Source organism: Gallus gallus, chromosome Z (genome assembly GCF_016699485.2).
Source record: "Gallus gallus isolate bGalGal1 chromosome Z, bGalGal1.mat.broiler.GRCg7b, whole genome shotgun sequence".
NCBI classification, from domain to species: Eukaryota; Metazoa; Chordata; class Aves; order Galliformes; family Phasianidae; genus Gallus; species Gallus gallus.
This window is the reverse complement of record NC_052572.1, coordinates 65,743,532-65,765,271: the sequence shown is the minus strand read 5'-3', so window position 1 is coordinate 65,765,271 and position 21,740 is coordinate 65,743,532. Positions and strand designations below refer to the sequence as shown.

The following is a 21,740-nucleotide window of genomic DNA, read 5'->3' as shown; positions in this document are numbered from 1 at the left end:
TGACAGTGTTGCAGGCATTCTTTTTCTCTGCAACACATGATGTGTTGGGAAGTGTTTAACAATTCATAGAAATCCTGTATAAATAACACAGTCATTTGGATTGATGTATTATTTATTCAGATGCTGAACAGCTTACCCTTCCTTCCCCTTTACTCATCATTCAGGTGGGAGGGAGCTCCACTCAGTACATTGACTTTGAAACAGTAAATCTCATTTTCCATTACTGCGAGCCCTGGTCCACAAGGCGGCTTTGGTGCCAAACTCCCTTTGACTATGGTTGGGAGTTTGGTGTCAGAATAAATCCCCTTTATGTCATTTTGACCATAAGGAAGAACCTTAGTGTCAGCTGTAGACAGAGAACATTAAGGGAGTGGTTTCACAGTGGTAAATACTTCACCTTCAGTGGAGGGCAGAGGTAGTGGTCTGCAATACGGCTACCTCCTCCCTTCCCCTCTCATCCTTACCCTGTGCCACTGTGAACCCAATCCCTCACACTCGCCAGTGCAGCTGTTTGCATGGCTTCTCTGTGCGGAAGTGCAAAGTGAACCTGGGCTCAGAAGCAGACAGAGGTGACGGTTTGGTTCCTGCAAAGTTATTTTTAAGCTGGTGGAGTTTCTTACAGTCACAGAGCAGCCACGTCTGCATTTGTACTGAAGAGCTAAGGGAACGCTGTGTACTGGGACTACCACCAAGAATATGTCTCGTGAACCCAGCCGGTGCCAGGAGGGAAGGGGTTGCCAACATAGAACTAGCACCTGGTGTAATGAGGCAACCAGAAGGAGCCTTAGCATAAACAGAGACTAAACCCATAGGTACCACAACAAAAACATACCAACACGGGACATCATGCTTCCAATGAGCAGTTTAGACCTCCTTCTGCTTTTTTTTTTTTTTTTTTTTTCTTTTTTTTTTTCCTTTTGAATTAATGCACAGAAAGGGCTAAAAAAGAGGAAACTTCACTGTAGTGCCAAGTGAAGGAATCAGGAACTCTTGCTTTAAAGACATTTCTTGTTTCTCTAGTCCCTTGGGAATGGCTGGTGTTGGCCACAAGAACGAGAAACTTGCTATGAAAGGAAGAGGACTCGGGATGGTGGCAGTGGCTGTGGGCTGCTGCAACTCTGCTCTCATGAAGAGCACATTGCCTGCTTTATTTCCATGCCTCTTTCTGGCATTACAAAAGCGTGTTACAAATTTTACAGAGAAGGGGAGGAAGGAAGAAAAGGGGAAAGGGGCCAAGTGTGCTGGCCTAGGGCTCTGCAGTCCTGTTTGTCCTCTGATATTCTTCCAGCTCTGATTTCCGGTCCATGGCGAGTTGCAGCTCTTGCTTGATTATTTGGATCTGCTTCTCCAGCTCCGTGAGCTCTTGCATCACTGAGGTCCTAGCAATACTGAGGGACTCTGCTTTCCCGTTGGTTGTTAAAGAAGCCGGAGCCTCCCTCCTCACCTGTGGCAGGGGGATGTCTTGGTGCTGTCGGACCGTCACCTCGTTTTGCCCTTCATCAGTGCAGATGTACTTTTTCCGGTGACAGTTGCCTGTGTTGGCAGTATTCCACACGGCATGCTGGCTGTTCCCTACGTGGGACCTGAACAGAGGTGTGAGAGTTAGTACAAAATCAGAGCCTTTTCTTATGTCTATGCGTCCCTTCCCCGTGAGCCATCCCACCTGAGAAATATGATGCTGCTGTTATAAATCATATGTGTGTTATTTATTTTTAATTATTATTACTTGGAAGCACGATTGATGAACACAAATAGCCAAATGTTTGTGGTAAACTGCAGCAAAGAAAATTCAAGTTCCCACATTTTTTTTTTTTTTTTTTTTTTAGTTTAGTTACTGAATTGCAGTCCTCTCAGCTCCAGATAGGAAGACTTAAGTCTCCCTCCAAAGCTCTCTGAAAGCCTTGTGGATGGAATATCCCAAGTTTGTTACAGCATTAATGTGCTGCAATTTGTTCTCATGGAGAAGGGAGGGGGATGCCTCAAGTTGGTGTGCAGAGACAAAGGGGAAAATGTGTTGATTTCTTGTTGAAAGCAATTCCAAGTTGAAGGAATGGACATGACTTAATCCAAACCTTGCAGCATAGCAACATGAGCTTCCCAGTGGAAGTCGCTCATTATCACTGTCATTTCTGATGTATTTTTCTTTCACAAATCGAAGCGCTTTGATAAAGCATTAGTTACTGCCACAGCTCCTGCTGCTTGTGGCTGGCTGGTCTGGGGAGTTGGCTTTAACAAGGGCCCCAAATCACAATTAGCACTTGAATTTCAACAAGCAAATGAAACCCTTTAGAGTTCAGCCACTGAGGTTGAGAAGTTCTCTCCCAGCACAGACTTTAATGAGTTTTGGAAAGTTGCGACCAGAGTAGTTTCCTCTCTGAGGTAAACACAAGTCCCAGAATACAAATTCTTTCCACCTCTCTTCTTTACCTTGTTGCCTGTAATAACTGCACAGTCCTCAGCAGAAGCAAAGTGTAATAGAGTAGAACTCATCTGAAAGTTCTGGGCTGCATCTTGATGTGTAAGTGTACATTACAAGCTGGGCACCACATTACTAGGTGTCATGAGTTAAACTCACCACAATTCTGTGCAAATGGCAGCTCAGACCACACTCAGACCACCATGCAGTGGTGTTGCACCCCACATGCATGGGCTAGGTGCTGTGCAAGCAGAGTTTCTGGGGCAGCAGCACATGCTCAGTCTGAATGGTGAAAGAATACCTGCGCAGTTCTTCCTCAGAGCTGTTCACTGTGGGGCTTTTGGACACCACCTGCAAAGTTTCTGCACTGCTCAATACATGGCAAATACTTCAGCCCATCATTTTTTAATCGTCAAGGATACAAACAGATGACCTGGATCAGTCTAGAAGCCTGTACGTGTTTCTTCTTATATTTGCCGACACTGGCGCAGCAGTAACGAACCGAACAAAACGTACGTTTATGTGTTCTGGCCAGACTGAAGTTATGTGGGGTTTCAGTCACACCAAACACACAGCAGCAGCCAGGAAGACTTTTCTTTTCTGGATTCTGTCTCTACCCATCTGCAGAAAAGCAATTACTGGTGCCAGTATCTTTAAAAAGTGCACCAATAGTTCTGAGTTACTGAGCAAATGTTTAGTTTTAAGAGAATGCCTTGTGGTCCTTATTGCAATAGGTAAGTCAGACTGTCTGCTCTTCACAGCACATGGGCTATGAACACAAGGCAAGTTTGTAACCTACTTTTTTAATAACAAGAGTTGAGACAGAGACATTTTTTTTTTCAGGTTTTTTTAGTACTTATTCTGAAAAATAATAAAGTTGTAAGTTTTTTAAACATATGTACCACCAGATCTGGCATTCACTATGCAGCTACTATACAGGGACTATTCATCTCCTGGTTCTTGTATGAGGAAAACCAACAGCAACAGACCTAAAAATCTGAAAAGCCTGTGCTTTGAATGGAGTGCTTTTCTTCTACAAGGGAAATCATGAAAGAACAAAATTTCTAGATTTAATGCTTTCTGTTGGAAACAGCTCATTTTTGCTTCACTCCCTTGTCATGCCTATTATTTCTTTGTTGTTGTTGTTGTTCTTATGTTTGACGTGTATTAGATCCATAAATAGATATCCTGGCAGAGAGTACTTCATATCACAGTAATTTCTGTAGTTTGTTTTAAAGGCATTCAAAAATTCCTACCTCTTTTCTGCTCGTTTTGTCTTAGTCTGGCGTCTGTCCTCAATAAATGAACTGTTCAGGGCACGATGTAATCTCTGGAGGGAAAAGAAGAAAATAAATTACTAAAAGCAAGATTAAAAATAGCTCCATAAATACATAAACAATTTGGGCTTTGTGCGATGGACTTAAGCATAAATTATTTTGCATTTTCAAGGATACAAGCAATGTCTGTGCTTGGTCATGACAACAGTCTTTTTTTCCCATGGTTTCCTGAGAAAGGGCACTCTGAAAGGTGGATAGGTAGTTGGCAAACAATCCTTGGTGTTAGAATTATTCAGAAGAAAAGTGGATCTTAGCAAACAGTGTTATTTTCTAAAGAAGCTCTTTCACTGTACTGCTTGAAAGCAATAGAAGCTCTTATTTTCTGTGCCTTTTTCTGCATCGTAACCTCTTCCTTTACAGCAAACACCTAGAGCAATTTTCTTCCATTATATTCCTTAGAATAATGGTGTAAACTAGCCGGCACCTCCTGCACACATCAAAAATTGGGAACCTGCTGTAATAACATAAAATCTTAAAGACTAGGATAACACTGTTCTTTTGGGTGTCCAAAAAAAATCTGTAAGGTTAAAAGTGCAAATGGAAAAGTCCCTTCTGTAGGCTTTGCACTTGCGAGTATTTTTAGCAATTCCTGTGTACTTCCTATTTCACCCTTAAGTGAACCTCTTCAAATTCCAGTAGCTGCTGCTATCCTTCCAATGCCATTTATCAGTGCTCTTCTTACAACGTTTTACACGCTGTTCTCTTCCAATCAGCCCAACATGATTTTCATGGGTTCACTACTGAATTCTTACCTGGCTTGTATGGAGCCAATACTTCATCTTGGATTTCTTCTTGATTCGTGGTAACACCAGTCTGTATACTATGTGCTCCCCAATGGTAGTAAGAATGGATAAGACAAACCCAATGCACAACATCACAAAGAGCCCAGAAAAATGCTTGATGCCCATTTGCAGTGTCTGTGAATAAAATCAAAAGGGGAAGTTAATGAAGGAAGCTGCTGACTTATTTTAACACAGTTCTATTTTCTCATTTGGAAATGTGGTCTGACTGGATACACACCAGTGAAGTACAGCAGAACAGCCTGGATCCTGGTCACAACAAAGCCTGTCTGTGCTGCATGGCTAATTGAGAACCTGTTGTCTAGTCACAGCACATGGGAGTGACATTTGGGCCATACAGAGAGATTTCCGTCACTGTGATGTCCTGCTAATGAGATGAAGTGCTGAACATAGGAGAATCCAGTACTTGTGGTGTCCTTGCACTTGCATTTGTAAAAGTAAATACTGCTTCAAGGAATACAGTCAATGAACTGTAGAGCAAATCTTTCATCAGCTAAGACTGAGCTAAGACTATTCCTATTTTCTGAGAACTGACCAATAACTGCCTTTTTCATGCTCTGCCCTTGATGGAAGGTTATGGAAAAAATGTTTTGAAGTAGTAGCACAAACACAGCATCTCTCCACTTGCTATGTTAACATAACTGTGTTACGAAAACAGAAGCACTCTCACCTTGACTTCCCCTGACCCACCCTTTTCATGTACAGTAGGAAGTCTTTAACTAATTTGAATCTGTTCTTGACTTTAATCATGTTTGAAGACTGTGGAAGCACGTACAGCAGCAGTCTGTACCAGAACTACCTGCACTCCAATGTGTGGGTCAGGCATGCATGTTACGTACTTTTATTCTCATGCCACCATAACCCACATATGAATTCGTCAACAACTTAAAAACTCTCCCTAATAATTACTGCCCAAACACTACTTGGGAAATATTTCCAAGAATAGAAATGTTACCCTTGTCTTTCTACTGAAGAACGTTATTCACCATGTTGCTAAAAATTGCATGGGTAGGGCTATGTGCCAGGAGATGCCACCTGGAATGATGCTGTCATACCTTGAATAATTGACCTGTGCATTCCATGAGTTTGTTGTTTGTGTGGTGGGCACAGGGACTGTGTTTTGTTAGCACTACCAACTGTGCAATCTAGAAAATACACTGGATTTAGTTCAAAGTTTGATCACAGAATTATAGGATCATTGAGGTTGGTAAAAGCCACTAAGATCACCAAGTCCAACCAGCAACCCATCCCCACCATGCCCACTAACCATGTCCCTCAGTGCTCTATCTCCACGTTTCTTGAACACCTCCAGGAGGGGTGACTCCACCACCTCCCTGGGCAGCCCATTTCAATGCATCACCACAACAAGGAATCGTTCCTAATATCCAACCTGTGATAAATCACAATGTTTGGTAAATGTTGCTGAGAGGTCATTTTAAGCTGAAGAGTTAATTTGTGATGAGTCCACTGAAATCGAAGGCTCTGTAATCTCTCTTTCTTTTTTCTTTTTTACTGAGTTACTGATAGCAGTATTTCTCTCTCCTGGTTTCTATGCTTGGTTTCTGTTCTTTAGAACACAATGATAGGAAGCAGTGTAACACATTTCTTTAACAAGAACGGAGCTTCAGCAGAGTGAACACTTCTATGGCAATAGACCGTGGCAACTGCAGTGGGAATTCCTGCACACCTGAGACGTCTCCTCCAGCTTGAGGTTGGTGATTGATGCCTTTCTAGCACTAGCAGCAGAAAGAACAGTTGGCCACCTCTTCACATGAAAAACAACTCTGTTGTCTACAGTAAAGTGTGCTGATTTATGCTGATGAGGGTCTGGCTCACTGTCCTGTCAGCTCTGCAGAATAGTTTTCTACCTTCCTTGGAAACAGCAGAAAGAAATTCCAACCCTGGCATCCCAGATGTGTTTTTCACTTGTAATGGATAGCTTCTGAAATTGTCTCAAACAAGACATCTTTCACTGGGAAGGGCAATGCCAAAACAAGGCTTCAATAGTATTTCATCTAGCAATAAAAAAGATAACACTCTGAAAGAGCTACCTGATAAAGGCTGAACATCAGAGGGAAATCTTGAGAATAAATCGCGTGCAAAGAGTTAGAGGAGAAATAACACAGTGTGTCTGACAGTCTGAGAGAGGATCTATACTGAAGTCAGCAGACTTACATATCCTTGTAAGAAGGTAATTTATCAGCTCTTCACAATTACTCAAGAAGCACACACATGTTCAGTAATAGAGGAAGCCACCTGGTAGAGGTGCCTCTCCTTTTCATAGTATCATGCTGATCACTATCAAAGCAGCAAGCTCCAATACTTCTCTGTGTAGCTCTTTTACATTTGTGGGTGTGTATATAGATTATATTTGCAAAGAGCAGCAATAGACTGCATTCTCTCTATACCATTGCATTCCTCTCTGCTGAAGTGGTCAGGTGCCTAAGTCCTTTGCTGACAACATAAAACCAGCAAATGCCTTCTATTCTGCAATGCTTTTTAGCAATAAAAGCTCATAACGCACCGTATTCTCTATTAAACAAAGGTGAAAGTACAGTTCTCCCTCCACATTTGTAATCATAAATTGAGGAGGTAGCTCCCTGCCTTTTAGAAGCAACTCAATTACGCCCATGTGGTGGCTCTGAAGCAATAAGCAACTATAGTCAGTCCTGTGATAATTACATCTGCTGGGCGGTGAGGACACGCTGGCAACAGCCTCTAAGTCATCTGCTGCCTACAAATGGGGAAACTGGCCATTTGTGGAAACCAACAAATACAAGAACAGAGGTGGAGGTATCTGCTTTTTTATATATCCTCAGAGACACATTTCTGGTTCACTGACCCATGTCTCCAATTGCTACCTAAATAGTTCCTGCTGCCTCTTCCAGAGCTGTTTACTTTTTTCTCTGGGCACTGAGGAGAAGGCAGGTGATGCAGAAAGCTCAATACTAGTTTTCTGTTTGTAGGGGAAAGCATGCAAAAAACAGCAGTGTTTCTTTATTGGATTTAATGTGCAAAACTCCTGCTTTACCCTTTGTTATAAGAGACAGCAAATAATTTTCTCTCCTTGGTTGTACTGAGAGCAGCGATTAAGACATCAAACAATCCAAGGTCTAGCTTTGACTAGTCAGAAGCCTCTAAAGATTTCTGTGGATTCCTTGCAGGTTGGCAGCACAGCACAGCTATTAATGCTATGCAGCGCTGAACACAGCACTAACAAAGGATGTCATGTTTGTATTAGCTATAATAATAAAATAAGCTAGCCTTTTTGATAGCGTTTTCCCCTCAAAGATTTTAAGAAGCTTTAGTGAGATCAGGCAGTTAGATTTTACAGCACCTTTGCAAAATTCCTCTGAAGAAAGAATTATTTCCAGCTTTACTAGGGATAAATGGATATAAAGGGCAGATTTTTAAAGACATTTGGGCATCTCTGTATATTTCCAAAATCCTGCTGACACTGATGCATGTATTTAGGTAAGCAGACAGTATTAAAAGCTGTCCCTGTCCCCATATTGTGACATTTCTTGTAGCTGCAGACAGGCGTTCATCTATTCATTTATCCATCCTCCCTTCATCCATCCATTCATTCATTCTTCATTCACTTCTTTACTATTCTTACGGCTTTGTGTGCTTTCAAAGAAGTGGCAGCAGTGAAGTAATATATATTTAATCCCTTCAGAGAGATTATCCATGGCAAAGACCAGTGACTATACCTTCAGGGTATCCAGTGCCAAATTTTAAGACGCTGTAAATAATTTTGTCTCACATTACCAAGACAAGTTCCTTTCCTCTCTTGAGGAGAGTTTTGCACGGAACTGGAAAAAAACTCTCTTCTGTAATCAATCCTTTTCGTTTAACTCATCTATTACTCAACTCCTGTCAGTAGTTGGAAGAACAACAACAAACATACCATCAGAACTAGGCAGTGGGCTGCCTGTTTCTGTAACATTACAGGCTGATGAATTGGGAGCAATAATTCTGCCTCCTAACATACATACACAACTTTCTTCTTCGTTTGGACAGATGAATCTAAATCTGATATTCCTTTTCCAGGAGGCTCAAAAGCGCTTTTCCATCCTCTGCTGCAAGACTCAATACTCATGTACTTGTTTATTTAGGACCATGTGGAAAGCAGTTTTCTTCCCACAAAGATACAACCCCTTTACAATGTAGTGTCTGTCACTTTGTGACAACCTTCCTTGTCAAGTTCCCAGTCCTGAGGTGAGCAAGGGCCAGCTCTCCTACCCACACAGTATATGTGCAGGCTGAGGAAATCTTGATAGCAATAATTTTGTTCCTACTCTTGGTAATGTTTTACATGGACTGATAACAAGTTATAACCACATGTGACTGATGGAGGCTTTTCCTGATTAGCTAAATAAGCACAGGCATTGCTTTTCTTCTTGTGGAGGGGTCTGCATGGCCCTCCCTTGACATCTGCAGCACACCAGGGACAAGCAAGTAAAGCAGAGCTTCAGGGAGATGGGGAGAAACTCAGCTGTTGTCAAGTGACAACAAAATGGGATCCTTGAGGACACTAGTCAAAACTTGGAGAACAAAGACGGATTGCCAGACGACGGTGGGGTAAAATCGTGGCAGGATGAGCCAGGCACTGTCTGACGGTGCGTCCTGTGAGTTACCGAGGCCAAGCATCACCAATGCAGGCACAAGACACAGCAAGCCAAGTTTGGGCAAATTTCTTCAAAGACTCCAGAGAACAGCCATTGGTGGATTCCACCACTGATGAGAGAGGGAGAAAGGATGAAGGGACTGTGCTGTCACTGTGTGCAATACACAATAGTGTGACTTTTTATTCCTTCTATTATTTGTTAGGACTAAACTGCCAGTCAGTGTGCCAGCCAGTCTGTAAGTTCCAGAGCTTCAGTTATGTGACGCTTATGAATGGAGAATAATCAACCTTCTCAAGGGAAATGGAAGTTAAAATTTAAACAACGTTTTTGAAAATGTACCGTAAAAGCTATTAAGTAGTCTGTATGTATAGCTAGCTGCCCCCAACAGATGACCATCCCCTGGATCACAACAGGCCTTTCTCTTTCCTACTGTCCTGAGAAACCACTCAGTGCCAGCTCACCTCCTGAGCACTCTACCCTAATCATTACTAACTGGTCCTAACAGCAAAGACGACTGCTAACTAATGTGCAGCTTTCTTGTTCAGGTTATCCGCTGCTTGTGGTAACAGCTGCTCAGTGCTCAAGCTGTTCCACTCCCATGAGCAGGAAGCTGCAAAGCTGCCAGTTCCCAAAAGTTCCATTGGAAGAAGGAATGTGCAGTCCCTCCTTGGCTCATGCTTTTCTTGACTATCTATTCTACAATTCATGCTGACATGGCAATGGGGAGAGGAACAGTGTACTGAGGAATGTCTACGTGTATTACAAATAAACTGAAAATGCCACACAGTTATTAGGTCCAGCTATAATGTATGCATGTGTAACTGATGGCCACCCTTCCACACAATGCTGTGCTCCAGATAGAGGCACACAAAGAAATATGTTTGAGACTAGACCATTTTACACAAGGAGTATTCATGCACTGACCAGCAACCAGTGGGAACAGTCACCACTACCAGCCACTGCTTTCTGGGCAATAAAAAGCTTGTTCTTATTACAAAAGTAACAAATTCTGTTTTAATTCTAGGGTCTGGCATCAGACGAGATGGATAGACAGCATTTCCCTGGTGCAAATATTAGTATAAGAAGCGGGAGAAAGAACAAGGAAAGGAAGCTGAAGGTGCAGAGGTATCAAAATGCTCACAGTGGAGGAAGCTGGAGTCCGAATCATCGGAAGACTCTGTTGGTATCTAGAAGGGAAGAAGCTAGGGAAAGATACAGGCCTGGACAGAGAGCATTCTCTTCATGTCTTCTGCATGACTGCTGAGCTGTCGCTAATATAATCTTAAGCACTTAATGTACACATTTAATTGAAACTTCTGACAGCATCTTTTGGGGGAGCTATGGCTAGGCTTTTGGGCATGGGTATCACACATTAATGTAAGTGACACTAACGTGGTAAAGCTGCCTTTTTATGTGCTTGAAGCCTCTGAACCACAGAAGCTCACGTTACATTTTCACACTTAATGCAGGGTCGCTTTTAATTCAGAAGACACGGGGTTCTGCCTTGCCCTGACTTAAGATTGTTCCAAAAGACAGTTTTTCTGGCAAATCTTCGACCTCTCTGCCCTCTTTTAAAGTGCAAACACTTAATAAAAATATTTAATTGCTTCACTGGGAATTAATAACAAGGTAAGTCTGTCTCTCCAGTTTTAAGACAGTTGGGCTAATTAATATCATTGCCATCTGGTAATTTTCATGTGATGTAACTGAAAAGATTGTGATAAAGTGCAGAGTTAAAAAAGGCCACTGAGTGAAGCGCTTGTCAGGAACACATTTGTAAGCTCCATTAAAAGCAAATTCCTCCAACACCTGTCTTGTTAGATCATATAATCTTCAGATAACCCAGATCAAAAATAGCAGCGAATACACATTTGACTACACTTTTTTTTTTTTTTTCCTTTTTTTGTGCGTGTGTGTTGAAGCAATCACACAAAATTGACTAAGCTGAATAAAAACAAACTGGATTTTCAGATGACCACAGAAGAGCAGGAGTCAGAGCTCTAGGAGCCGGAGCTTCCCTTTCAGCAAGAACTGGCCATGCTACCACGTCCCTGGGCAGCGGGAGGGTTGGTTTAATAGTCGGCTGGACCTGCTCTGAAGAGGAGACAACATACTCCTATCTCTGTGTTTTGTACCAGTGAGAACACATAACTGATGTCTTTTGGAACACCTCTGAGTTAAAAATCTATGTTGTGAGCGGCAGGCATGCTGGATCTTTTGATTTCTCTGTACTTTATCTTTTTTACTTGACAGTCTTGAGAACTTGAGAAAAACCGCTATTCCGATAAGAGCAGCCTTTTTTCTCATAAATAATGCCTACATCTTCAGCTGCCATGAGCTGGCATAACTCCTCTGATTTAATACCAGTCTGTAAATCCATGAGGATTTGCTTCCATTTCCTGTAACTGTGCTTCAACACGAGAACTGCTTCTTGTCAGTACTCAGCACTGTCTCTTGGTGGGCCATCTCTAGTACAAACTCCAGTTTTTGGTATAACGACCTGCTACCCATGTTTAGGAGTGGCCAGGGTTATGTCAGTAACTTCGAATGTATTCAATTCCTGCTGTCTCTGCTTCTTTCGCTTCTGTCATTCTTTGTGCTGGCTGCTTCAGCCACCACTGCAGCGTGAGATGGTCCAGAATCCATGGCAGCGGTGATACACATAATGGAGTGAAGTCAGACAGATCTGTTGTACAGCCAGCAGATCACTTTTTTTAATGCAACATTACATATCCTGATGTGCTCTCTGACGCGTGCACTACAAACCTAACTTAGCAGCACAGCCTTGCTGATGTTTTCCTTGTGCTCTGACCTCAATGCTGCTGGGAGTAATGACCCCCTGCTTCTGATGCTTAATGCTTCCCCGCAGCTGCATGCCATCTCTATGTCTATGTCATGTGGAGAAGGAGGGGAAATAACTGGCAAGTTTGGCGCATCCTCAGCACTTTCAATTAGGTCACCCATCGTTCATCACTTACCTCCGTGACAGCAAAGCTTCTTTTCCCACAAGGAACAACTTTGTACCACTTGTCATGCAGAACATCCATGAAGCCATGGGATTTGTACTGGCTTATCAGCTCGGAGATGTTGGAGGTGAGCGGAGAGTTGGGGGGAAGACCAATGCCGTATCCTGGAAGGAAAAACAACAGTCATCTCTCTTAGCGGCTTTTTTGCTCACGTGCATTGTTTTATAGTATCAACTGCCAGCATGGCAGAAGAGCAGGTTGGTGTTCAAACCTGGATGCTTCCCATGGATTGAAAATGCTGAGATGACACTTCTTGGTGAGTAAAATACCTAAATACAAACAGGCTATGTAACTTCAAAACGATTACATTCACAAAAGTAGTATGTAAAAATGGAGATTCAAAAACCTATGACATCCGTCCGGACAGATGAATAAATCTGTCAAGTGTCCAGAAGCACAGCCTTCACACTGCTTTTACCGTAGGTTCTTCTGGTTCACACTGCTTTAACAATGCAAAGGGGCCTTAATGCCAAGTAAACGACCACGTGACCCTTTTACACTGTTAGAGCAGTGGATGTGACTCTGGTGTCAGATGTGGCATTTTTTCTTCCTGTGTATTTTCTGATGAGAAGCTGCACGCATGCCCACGGGAGCAGTCTGTATTCTTTTCACCACAATTTAAGCCCCAGGGGCTGGGCTTTCCATTACTGCGGTTCTGCTCTGGACAGAATTTAATTATTATGTGTTCTTTGGCCACTTCAGGGTGCTGGTATAGGACTCAGCCTAAGTGCAGCTGGGCTCAGGAGCTATAAATATGACCTGCTACTTTAAAGCGGGGTATATATTGTGCCTATATTTGTACCTGACTATGTCTGCTAACACTGAAGAAATGGTTTCAGAGAAAGCACAACTAGGGCTCGTTATATACCGCATTTTCATCACTTTTAACTGTTTCACAGTTGGGTGCTATAAAGACCAGTTCTTTTAAAATGTATATTTGAGGGTTGCTTTTTTTTTCTGTCTTGAAGCTCTCTGTAACTGACTCAAAGTTGTGAAAGCTGGTGGTTTCTTTCAGTTAGAGCTGACCTGAGACTGACAGAACTACACGTGCACGGTGGAACATGCTGCTGCACACATGTCCTGCTTCAGCCTGAACATCTGAGCATCTGTCCTCCTCGGTAACCCAAAGACGGGAAGAATACGGATTGCTTTCAAGTCTCTGGAGTGAATTCAAATAGGAAGCACTGACAGAGTGAAATTAAACATTCTACAAAATCTCCTGAGCTGTTGGCTTGTAGCTGAAATTATTAAATCACTTGGCTTCCATCAGTCCTCCTTCCTTTTGCCTTCCTCTTTCGGCTGCAACAATTCTTCAGGAGATTGCTTTAACGTACAGTGGGAACAGCCAGCCAGGGCAATTGCTCTTGGAAGGAGGGAAGGAGGAGCTTCAATCACTTTCACTGCCCATCTATCGCGAAAGTGATTCCTGAAGACTAACAGTGTTTGCTCGTGCTGCAGGTGGCTCCTGACCAGCCCTGCTTCCCAGGCTGCCTTCTGCTCTGCCCCGCTGAGTACACTAGGGCTGCAGGACCAGTAAGGCTCTGCAATTCATATGCAGTTAGCGACAGATCCAGCAGGGATCCCGCCTGGCCTTTAGAAAGGGAACGGTGAAACTGTGGAATGGCATTCTGAATACATTTCAGTGAATTCTGGAAAGCGAGCCTAGAGAAGCAAGCCTTATCTCTGGAGCAGCTTTATTTCAGTGTGAGCAGTGGGATGGGCTGTGCCTCCTGCCTGCTGGAGACAGACCACATGAGCACTGAATAACTCCTATACAGAGTATGGCAACAGATGGTGTGAGTGATCTGAAAGCTCAAAAAACAGACACAAAAGGGCAAAGCCTTGGTTCTGCTTAATCACTGAGAATGCTACACATTAGCTTCAAGGGGTCCTCAGTTTCACATAAACAGTTTCAATCAGAATACTGAATTGCAATAAAGCGAATGCAACATATGTGAAATAGAGCACCATGCTGTAAAATTCATTATTACCTTCAATGGCAAAGGGCTTTCCCACAGTTAGAAGCTTGCAGTCAGCATCTATGGATACTTCGTAGTCCAAGAGTGCTTTATCCATAATGAAGGCATCAAGTTTCTCTGGGTCATTCCTGCATTCAGCATCAAAGTCACAAACAGAATCACTTCACAGTCCAAGACTCAGTGGTGTGCACTGAACATTTATCTGTCTGGTACAGCAAAGGGAATCAGGGACTGCTACTTTAAATGCTAAACTGATAGACCTTTTGAAGGAGAGAACTGTGCATGAAAGACGCAGCCTTTGTGCACCCAGAGCAGGGCAGCAGGACTAGGGCTTATTTCACTCTCATGAAATACCTGATCTGAAAAATGGAGAACACTACAAGCTAGACTTTGGCTCAGCTGAAAAGCAGCACACAGCATTATTGGAAGAGAAGAACAAAAACTGCTGATACACTTGTGCTGTCTTGGTTTTCTTTGTGATGTTGAAATTGCGGTCATTAGAGCAAAAATGCAAGAGGATAACTCATACAAAAGTAAGTGTTCCTCTTCCTTTCTCCCAAGCATGCGGTAAATTAATTTCCTTCACCCAGATCAGCTCTTCTCTGTGCTCTGCCTTCATGAACGCAGAGGATTCAATTTTACTAACCTAATGATTAGCGAATAGCACACCTGCAAAAGCTGATGGTACAAAGGAACAGTTGCACTGCAAGCTGTCGTGACCAAAGGGCTGCACCCTCCATCCTCACTCTTGTTTCTATAAGGGTCAGGATGTTCTCCTGATGAGAAGTTACATTACATTATTGATTTTATAGAATGATTCCTGCTTAACCCAAGCAAAGAGCTGCCTGTATCTTATCATTAAGATGGCTCTAGGAAAAATGTGTAAAAAGAAAGCAACTTCTGGTGGAAGTTCCTGAGTCCATCCATTATGCAACTTCTGTGCGTAAAATGAAGTATTCTGGGTGTGTCATCACTTCTGCAATGTCCTAGCAGAGAGAATCAATTGTATGATTCCAGATTGATGGCCACAACTGTCTTCGAAACATAAGGACATTACGATTCCCTAAAGCAAGTTTCAGTGTTTATTACTTTTTACATGTCTAATGCTTTTATTCATTGTAATGACAAGTGCTCAAAGGGTTCTCCCTGACAAACTCTCCTACTAGCATGCTGAAGATGCTGAGGATCTTCATTCTCAACTTTTGCCTGGATCGCAATGTTTTTTTTCTGAGCATTTATCACTGCCTGTTGGAGGTCTCTCATACACAGAAGACTGCCAGGATTTAAACAGTGCCTATGCTTAATGGCAGCCTAGCAGTTAATGCGGTGTACTGCTTACTGTGCTCTCCAAGTACCCCTCCATCCAGGTGACTACACGCTTGTTGAACTGACTAGAAGCTCATCACCACCTCACTGTCATGCATTCTGGCCAATGGACCAGATGTGCTGTTGCATGCAGAGGCTCACTTTAGATATGCCACTCCATCTGGGGTTGCAGGGACGTTGTACCGTCGCATGTACTCGTGCATCTCGGGGAAGCTTTGCCTCACGTAGTCTTCTGCACTGCTTTCACGCACGGTTCCAAAGCGAAACCCTTGCGATGGGTGATGGAGCTAAGGAGGTGAAATTACAGATTAGCAGCATCATTCACACAGGGTAACTTGGTCTCATTTGTGAACGTTCGTCATGAAATTCTCAGCATTCATAGGCCTGTATCAAATGTTTTCCTACAGCCAGCTTGCCACTTCACAGAAGTTCATACAGACTTACCAGGTGGCTGATCAGCCTGTTTATGTACTCAGGATTTTCTTCACACCATGAAATATCTTTCCCTTGAGACCCCAAAATCTAGGTGTGCTATAATTTGTCTTAAAACCAGTCAAAGTTTCAGCAAGTATCAGGGCAAGCCTCTATACATGCTAGGGTCCATTTCCTGAAGCTCTGGATAGCCAGCAGAGTCTGTGTTCTGGAACAATATTGACTCCTTAAGAATGAAATTTGCTCTTCTGCAGAAGGGTAGCACCATCTTTTCATTTCTAGAAACCGAGAAATCGAGTCCCAGACCACTTCTGTCTTTACTATCATTCTCTGCAGAGAAACCAAGGGCTGAGTAGTTGTGGACATTAAGTCTTCCTTGGCTGAATGGAGGAGAATACCCTCAGTACAGCCAGTTTTACATACCATTTTTGTACAGAACACAGATACAGTTGTGGCAAACTGGTTTTACCTTCTGTATTAAAGTCCTGAATTGCTTAGATGTTCACAAATTTCAGAGACCTCTGTTTCTACAGTATCCTCTTTAACTTGGGAGCATTTAATACACCTGATAGTGAAATTTTAATGGTAGTGGAGTACAGCTCAGGCAGTGCCCTCTAGTAAGCCAAACACCACCCCAAGATAGCTGCATGTTGTCAATAGCAGGCTAATTGGAAGGCCTCCAGCAATGTGCCTGCCTCCAAAAGTCAAGATTTCAGAGCACAGGAAGCCAAATAAAGTTAAGGCTGAAGATGTGTACTGCTGGCTTCCTAGGAAATTGAAGGTCTCCACAGCAGTCTGTAATGATGATCTCATGATGATGGCCATGCTCTGCTTTGCAAAGAGCAAGCAGAGAGGCATTCTGCCAATCCATCTGTCTCCCTGCATTATCATCTATGCAAACGAGAGTGCAGAGGAACACAAAGTTGTACAGAAGACTTTCCTCGCTCTTCAATGACACTGTGGATAAAAGACTATTCCTGGCTTTTAGAAGAATAACAGCTACAATGTAAACTCATGATCACCTAGTTCTGTCTGAAAAGGAATAGAGAGGGTGTTTCAATGGTATTCTGATATGGTGCAACCTGTAGTTTATTTCTGGAAAGTGGGCAGGTGCTTTCCACATTGTACTCTGCTGACCTGGTTATTGCGTCGCAACCCATAAATAAGCCCTGCAAGTCTGCAGGCATGGAGTGAGCCTGAGCATGTTTTTTGAGTTGTCCTGGCCTGGATGACAGCAGGATGAACAATGCAGGGACTGCCTCCATCAGGAGCTGGCCACAGAGCACACTGTGCCAGAAGGTCTGTGGGCGCAGAGGGAAATGTTCTTGCCTGTAAGTGTGGAAGCAGCATTTAAGTGCCAGAAGACATAAATAACAGAGAGTGGAGTGGTTCTGTGACAATACATCACAGAGCGTTCCAGCACAATGTTGTCCATCCAAATCTAGGTCTAGTCTAACTTCCACACACTGAAGATAACTTCCATGAAGAGTGAGCTTGGACTGGGCTCCGTGTACTTATGCTGTCCTAAGAAGCTTATCGCCACAATAAACGTCAGTTCTTCAGGTTTTATTTATTGTCAGTTTCAGTGAAGAAGCAAACACCTCCAGGTCTAGACTCTGACCCATATTAACCTTCCAAGTCAGCTCAGGTGTTTGCTGTGACATTTGCGGTCCACCTAATGATGGCAACTGCAGTGCAACAACTGATCTGCAGTGATGGCTGACGCCTGAACTCACTGGAAAACATCTCACTCTGTCACCAGTGCAACAAATCTAGCCTACATGGGAAAGACAGGAACAAAGGAAATAATCGAGCCTATCTCAATTTAATTTTCTGTTCCGAAAGTTTTACTGAGGACTTTCCGTGCTTTGCTCTGTGTTGGGCACACTGACAAATTTCACCACAAACAGTAACAACAGAGAAACATGGATTAGATCAGAAGTCCATCTGGCTTAATATCCTGTCTCTAGCAACACCATATGCCTGGTGTAAAGTCTGGAAAAGTCTGTGTAGGAAAGTTGTGCAGTGATCCTTTGCGCACAGTGCTCTTCCTGCTTCCAGCATTCCATGTTTTTTCTTAAGAATAATCATGCGTCCGCAAGTCTGTATTTGGCGCCTCTTCACTCTTTTTATGAAGGATAAATCTTAATAGTATTCTAATCCTGTATGCCTCTTGTCACTTCTGCTTTCTTCTTAGTGCTGCTTATTCACATGAGAAAAAGGCTTACTTTCAGCTATACTGAGCAGCAGACTAACAAAGCAAAATGCTGCCTAAAGCAGATAATGGACTACCTGCACTACCCTTGCTGCCTAATCCACTAAGGCTCCTGAGGGCTACTTGCTTCAGCAGAAGATAAAGACTTCAGGATGGAAACAAGGCTCTTCAGCTTTCACTGTGGTGTCACTGCTGCTTTCCTACTTTCTGTAGTCGTCTCTGGGAAGATTCTATGAAAAGATGGAAACCAGAAGTATCTGTATGCTAAGAGTGCAGGTAAATGGCAGTCTTTGTGTGAGTCTCACCTCAGTAATTGTCTTTTTAGGTTTTTCTTTCCTGCTTCTCATGCTGTTTCTTCTGTGTTTCTCAGACCTCATGAGTTCTGTAACAGAAGTGTCTTTCCAAAAACAGATCACAGGATCCTAATGCCTAGGACTTACAGAAATCCCTGGAAACCTGACTCTAAAAAAATCCACTTCTGTAGAATCACAATCTGAAGATTTAGGAGCGTATTTATTTTTAAAACTGGTGATTGAGGGAGATACTTAACTTACTGCTGTTATCAGTAATAGCAAATATAAAGGCTGTCTCACTCAGAAGATACAGCTGTCCGAATTATAGGCATTTCTGATATGCAGAGACTGCATTTCTGTGTAAACTCTACTGAAATTTTTTATTCTGTGCCTAGCCAGTATGGAAGGTGAATAACCATCACAAAGCACGCCTTGGGCACCACGATCTGCTGACAATGTTTGTAACGACCTGGAGATCCGCTGGTGATGCTACTATGTTTAAAAAAAATGAATGCAATGAATGCAGATCCATCTCCAAGTGGTGGTCTGAGCTGTCTTGGCATTCAGCTCAGCTAACATTACAAGAACCCTCCGAAATCAGGTATCTATCTACTGCTGTAAGAAATTGAAGGAACAGAGTTTATTTTCATCTAGAGAGAAGCTTTCAGCCTCTTCATAGAGTAAGAAATTCACACTCTGATAATGCACCGAACAAACTATAAAGACAGTTACAGGTACAGAACATATCCCTATTTATTCATCTCTTTCTCTGCCAGACCTCCCTTCTGAAGGCCTGGGAGAAAAAGAAATCAACCTTTATTCCAAAAGGATCACTGCTCCTGAATGTAAGGGCTCCTCAGCCAGTAGTGCACTTCCATGCACTGCACAGGAACTGAGCATTGCATGGGACTTACTTTTGCTGAAGCTGACATTTGGATGTTAGCCAGCAAGACCACCATCACAAACCGGACACTGCAGTGCCGAGCAATGGATCCAGAGAAGCAGAAGAGCACCACTGGAAGCTGCTGGAGGATGGAACAGAGCCCTGGTGTGCTGGAGGGATCTGGGTGCACGCAGCGTGGTCAAGAACTGAAGGCAGATGGCTGGTTTGCAGCCTTTCAGACTGAGTCCTCCCAAAATGAATTGTTCTGTAAATACTGCTGGTAAGATCATCACTGTAAAAGCTGAATATAAGAGATATCTGACATTCCCAGAGGCTAACTAAAGCTCTAGGCTGCATCCCACTAGAATATGATATCTGTGCTGGCCTGGCAACGTAATAGCATGCATAAAAACTCATTTATCGAGTAGTTAAAATATTTCCTGGGTTAAAAAGCTATTTAGTGTTGGTAGTTAGTGGCTCTCCTAAAAAAAGCTGAATACTGCCAGCTAACAATAGCACTTTTGCAGCTCAAATGGTGGAGATCAGGGATTTCACAGAATCACAGAATTGGAGAGGCTGGAAGGGACTTCTGGAGATCGAGTCCAATCTTCCTGCTAAACCAAATCTCCTATGGTAATTTGCATTAGTAAAGTGAATTGTGTTTTATATCTGAAGCACTGGTGCATACCATAAATGACTATGCTAATTCGATGCATCCCAAATTTATAAAACCATCTCCTTTCTACTATGAGAGCTAATGCATGTGAGGCTGAGGCATTCAGACCTGGGTTAGTGTCTGGAACCAACTCAAGAAAGAAAATATGGCCATAAGAGCCTGTGCAGGAGAGGGATGTAGGGCCAGACAGAGCTCAGCACTCAGCTTCTTCAGCCTGTAGTCTGACTGCACAGATGCGGGGCTGTGAAATGCAGGGCCTAATGACCCTGGTGCATAGATCTAACGCAGACAGATCAGGAAGATGACCCACCTTCTTTGAAGACAGAACTCCTCGGAGGCCTACAAAATGCTACTGGGAAGGGCAAGATGTAGGTGCAGAAGGCTAAAGACTTTTGGAAATGAGTAGGCTTTCTGTATCTGGGGCCCCTGAGGATATTCATCTACTGTGGGGCTCATGGGTTATGCTAGTATTTCTAAGGACAAATCTCACTGTGTAAGAAAATATGGTATCCAAAGTAGGGGTAAAGTGATTGCTTCCAAGTACTGAGGAGGTGAAGTGGTGGTTGGGGTCACTTAAGTGCTAAGGCAAGGAGGTCACATAGCATCCAAGAAAAACCCAGAGCTCTGCAGAACATTCAGCCTCTATGAAAGCTCCAGGAAAAGCTTTGGGATGCCTCAGAGTTTTCTTGTATAACACCGTGCTACTAAACAAATGATGTTTGTGCTGCTGACTGCTGAAAGCAAATACTGCAGATACCAGTTCCAGTGGCTTGCCACCTTACTTCTGCATGTTCTTAGTTTCCGTCCTGTTGTTAAAACATCTGCTGAGTGGGAAGTGGAGAGCTTGTGTTTTATTTGGGAAGATGTTGAGAAGAACTGGGTATATACATACATCCATGCCTTGGGGTGCCAATTATGCATGAAAATACCAATGTGATAAAACCACAGGAGCAGAAACAAAAAAATAAAATCCTAAATGTCAGGGATTTTGAATTACTTGGCACATTCCAGTTTATGTAATACAGTGCCACTGCATTCAGTACCATCAGTCAGGCTGAGATCACCTAGGTTCACACTTGAAAATACCCAGGCATAGAAATGTCCTGTTCAAGTTGGGATTTAAAACTGAAAATGCATGAGATGCTGCTAGGAGTTGACATAATCCAAAGTTTGTCTGTTAGGTTGTGGGCCTTTATAGCATACTCTGACTTCTGAATGAACTTTCATTGCTGTATAACTAGACTGGGCTCAAAGACTTTTCCCCTTTGGTGCCCTGCTCATTTTATCTACCATCATTTTGAGGTTTGCATCACATTTGGTTGTCATGTATTTTTGCTGCGTTTAGGAAACCTTACATGTTCAGAATATAAATACAGTGAAAAGATTACCTCAGTCCCAGAAAGGCAAACATTGGGATAGGAGAAGTGAACCTACCCAGTGAGAAGGGCAGTTTTTTTCTTGTAGAAGTTCTGTATCACATCCTTATGGTTCTCCTGAGAAACTAGCTTTCTGCATGCGTATGTGGGTAAGGGAGAGAAGCTGCACCGGGACTGCCTAACTGACTGCAATGCTTCCTCTGTATTTCTGTCAATTTTAATAGAAGTCTGTCACTGAGACAGGAGATGCTGGACTGCGTCAAGACTACTTAACGAATGGAGCACAGTGGGGTCAGAGCTGAAGCATGAGCTGGCCAGGTGGATTTCTGACTTTGTTTCCTTCTGATCCT

General features: G+C 42.9%; 1 protein-coding gene across 1 annotated transcript in view; it reads right to left on the bottom strand.

Moving 5' to 3' along the window:
* Positions 1-94: 94 nt before the first annotated feature.
* GRIN3A (glutamate ionotropic receptor NMDA type subunit 3A) overlaps positions 95-21,740 on the bottom strand; it is a 68,432-nt gene continuing 46,786 nt past the window's right edge. Inside the window, exons 4-9 of the mRNA XM_001232181.7 lie at positions 15,657-15,802; positions 14,202-14,317; positions 12,163-12,314; positions 4,506-4,670; positions 3,673-3,746; positions 95-1,583 (exon numbers count right to left, since the gene is read on the bottom strand). Coding sequence (XP_001232182.4) covers positions 1,247-1,583; positions 3,673-3,746; positions 4,506-4,670; positions 12,163-12,314; positions 14,202-14,317; positions 15,657-15,802 — 990 coding nt within the window. The 3' untranslated portion in view covers positions 95-1,246. The remainder of the gene's footprint in view (positions 1,584-3,672; positions 3,747-4,505; positions 4,671-12,162; positions 12,315-14,201; positions 14,318-15,656; positions 15,803-21,740) is intronic.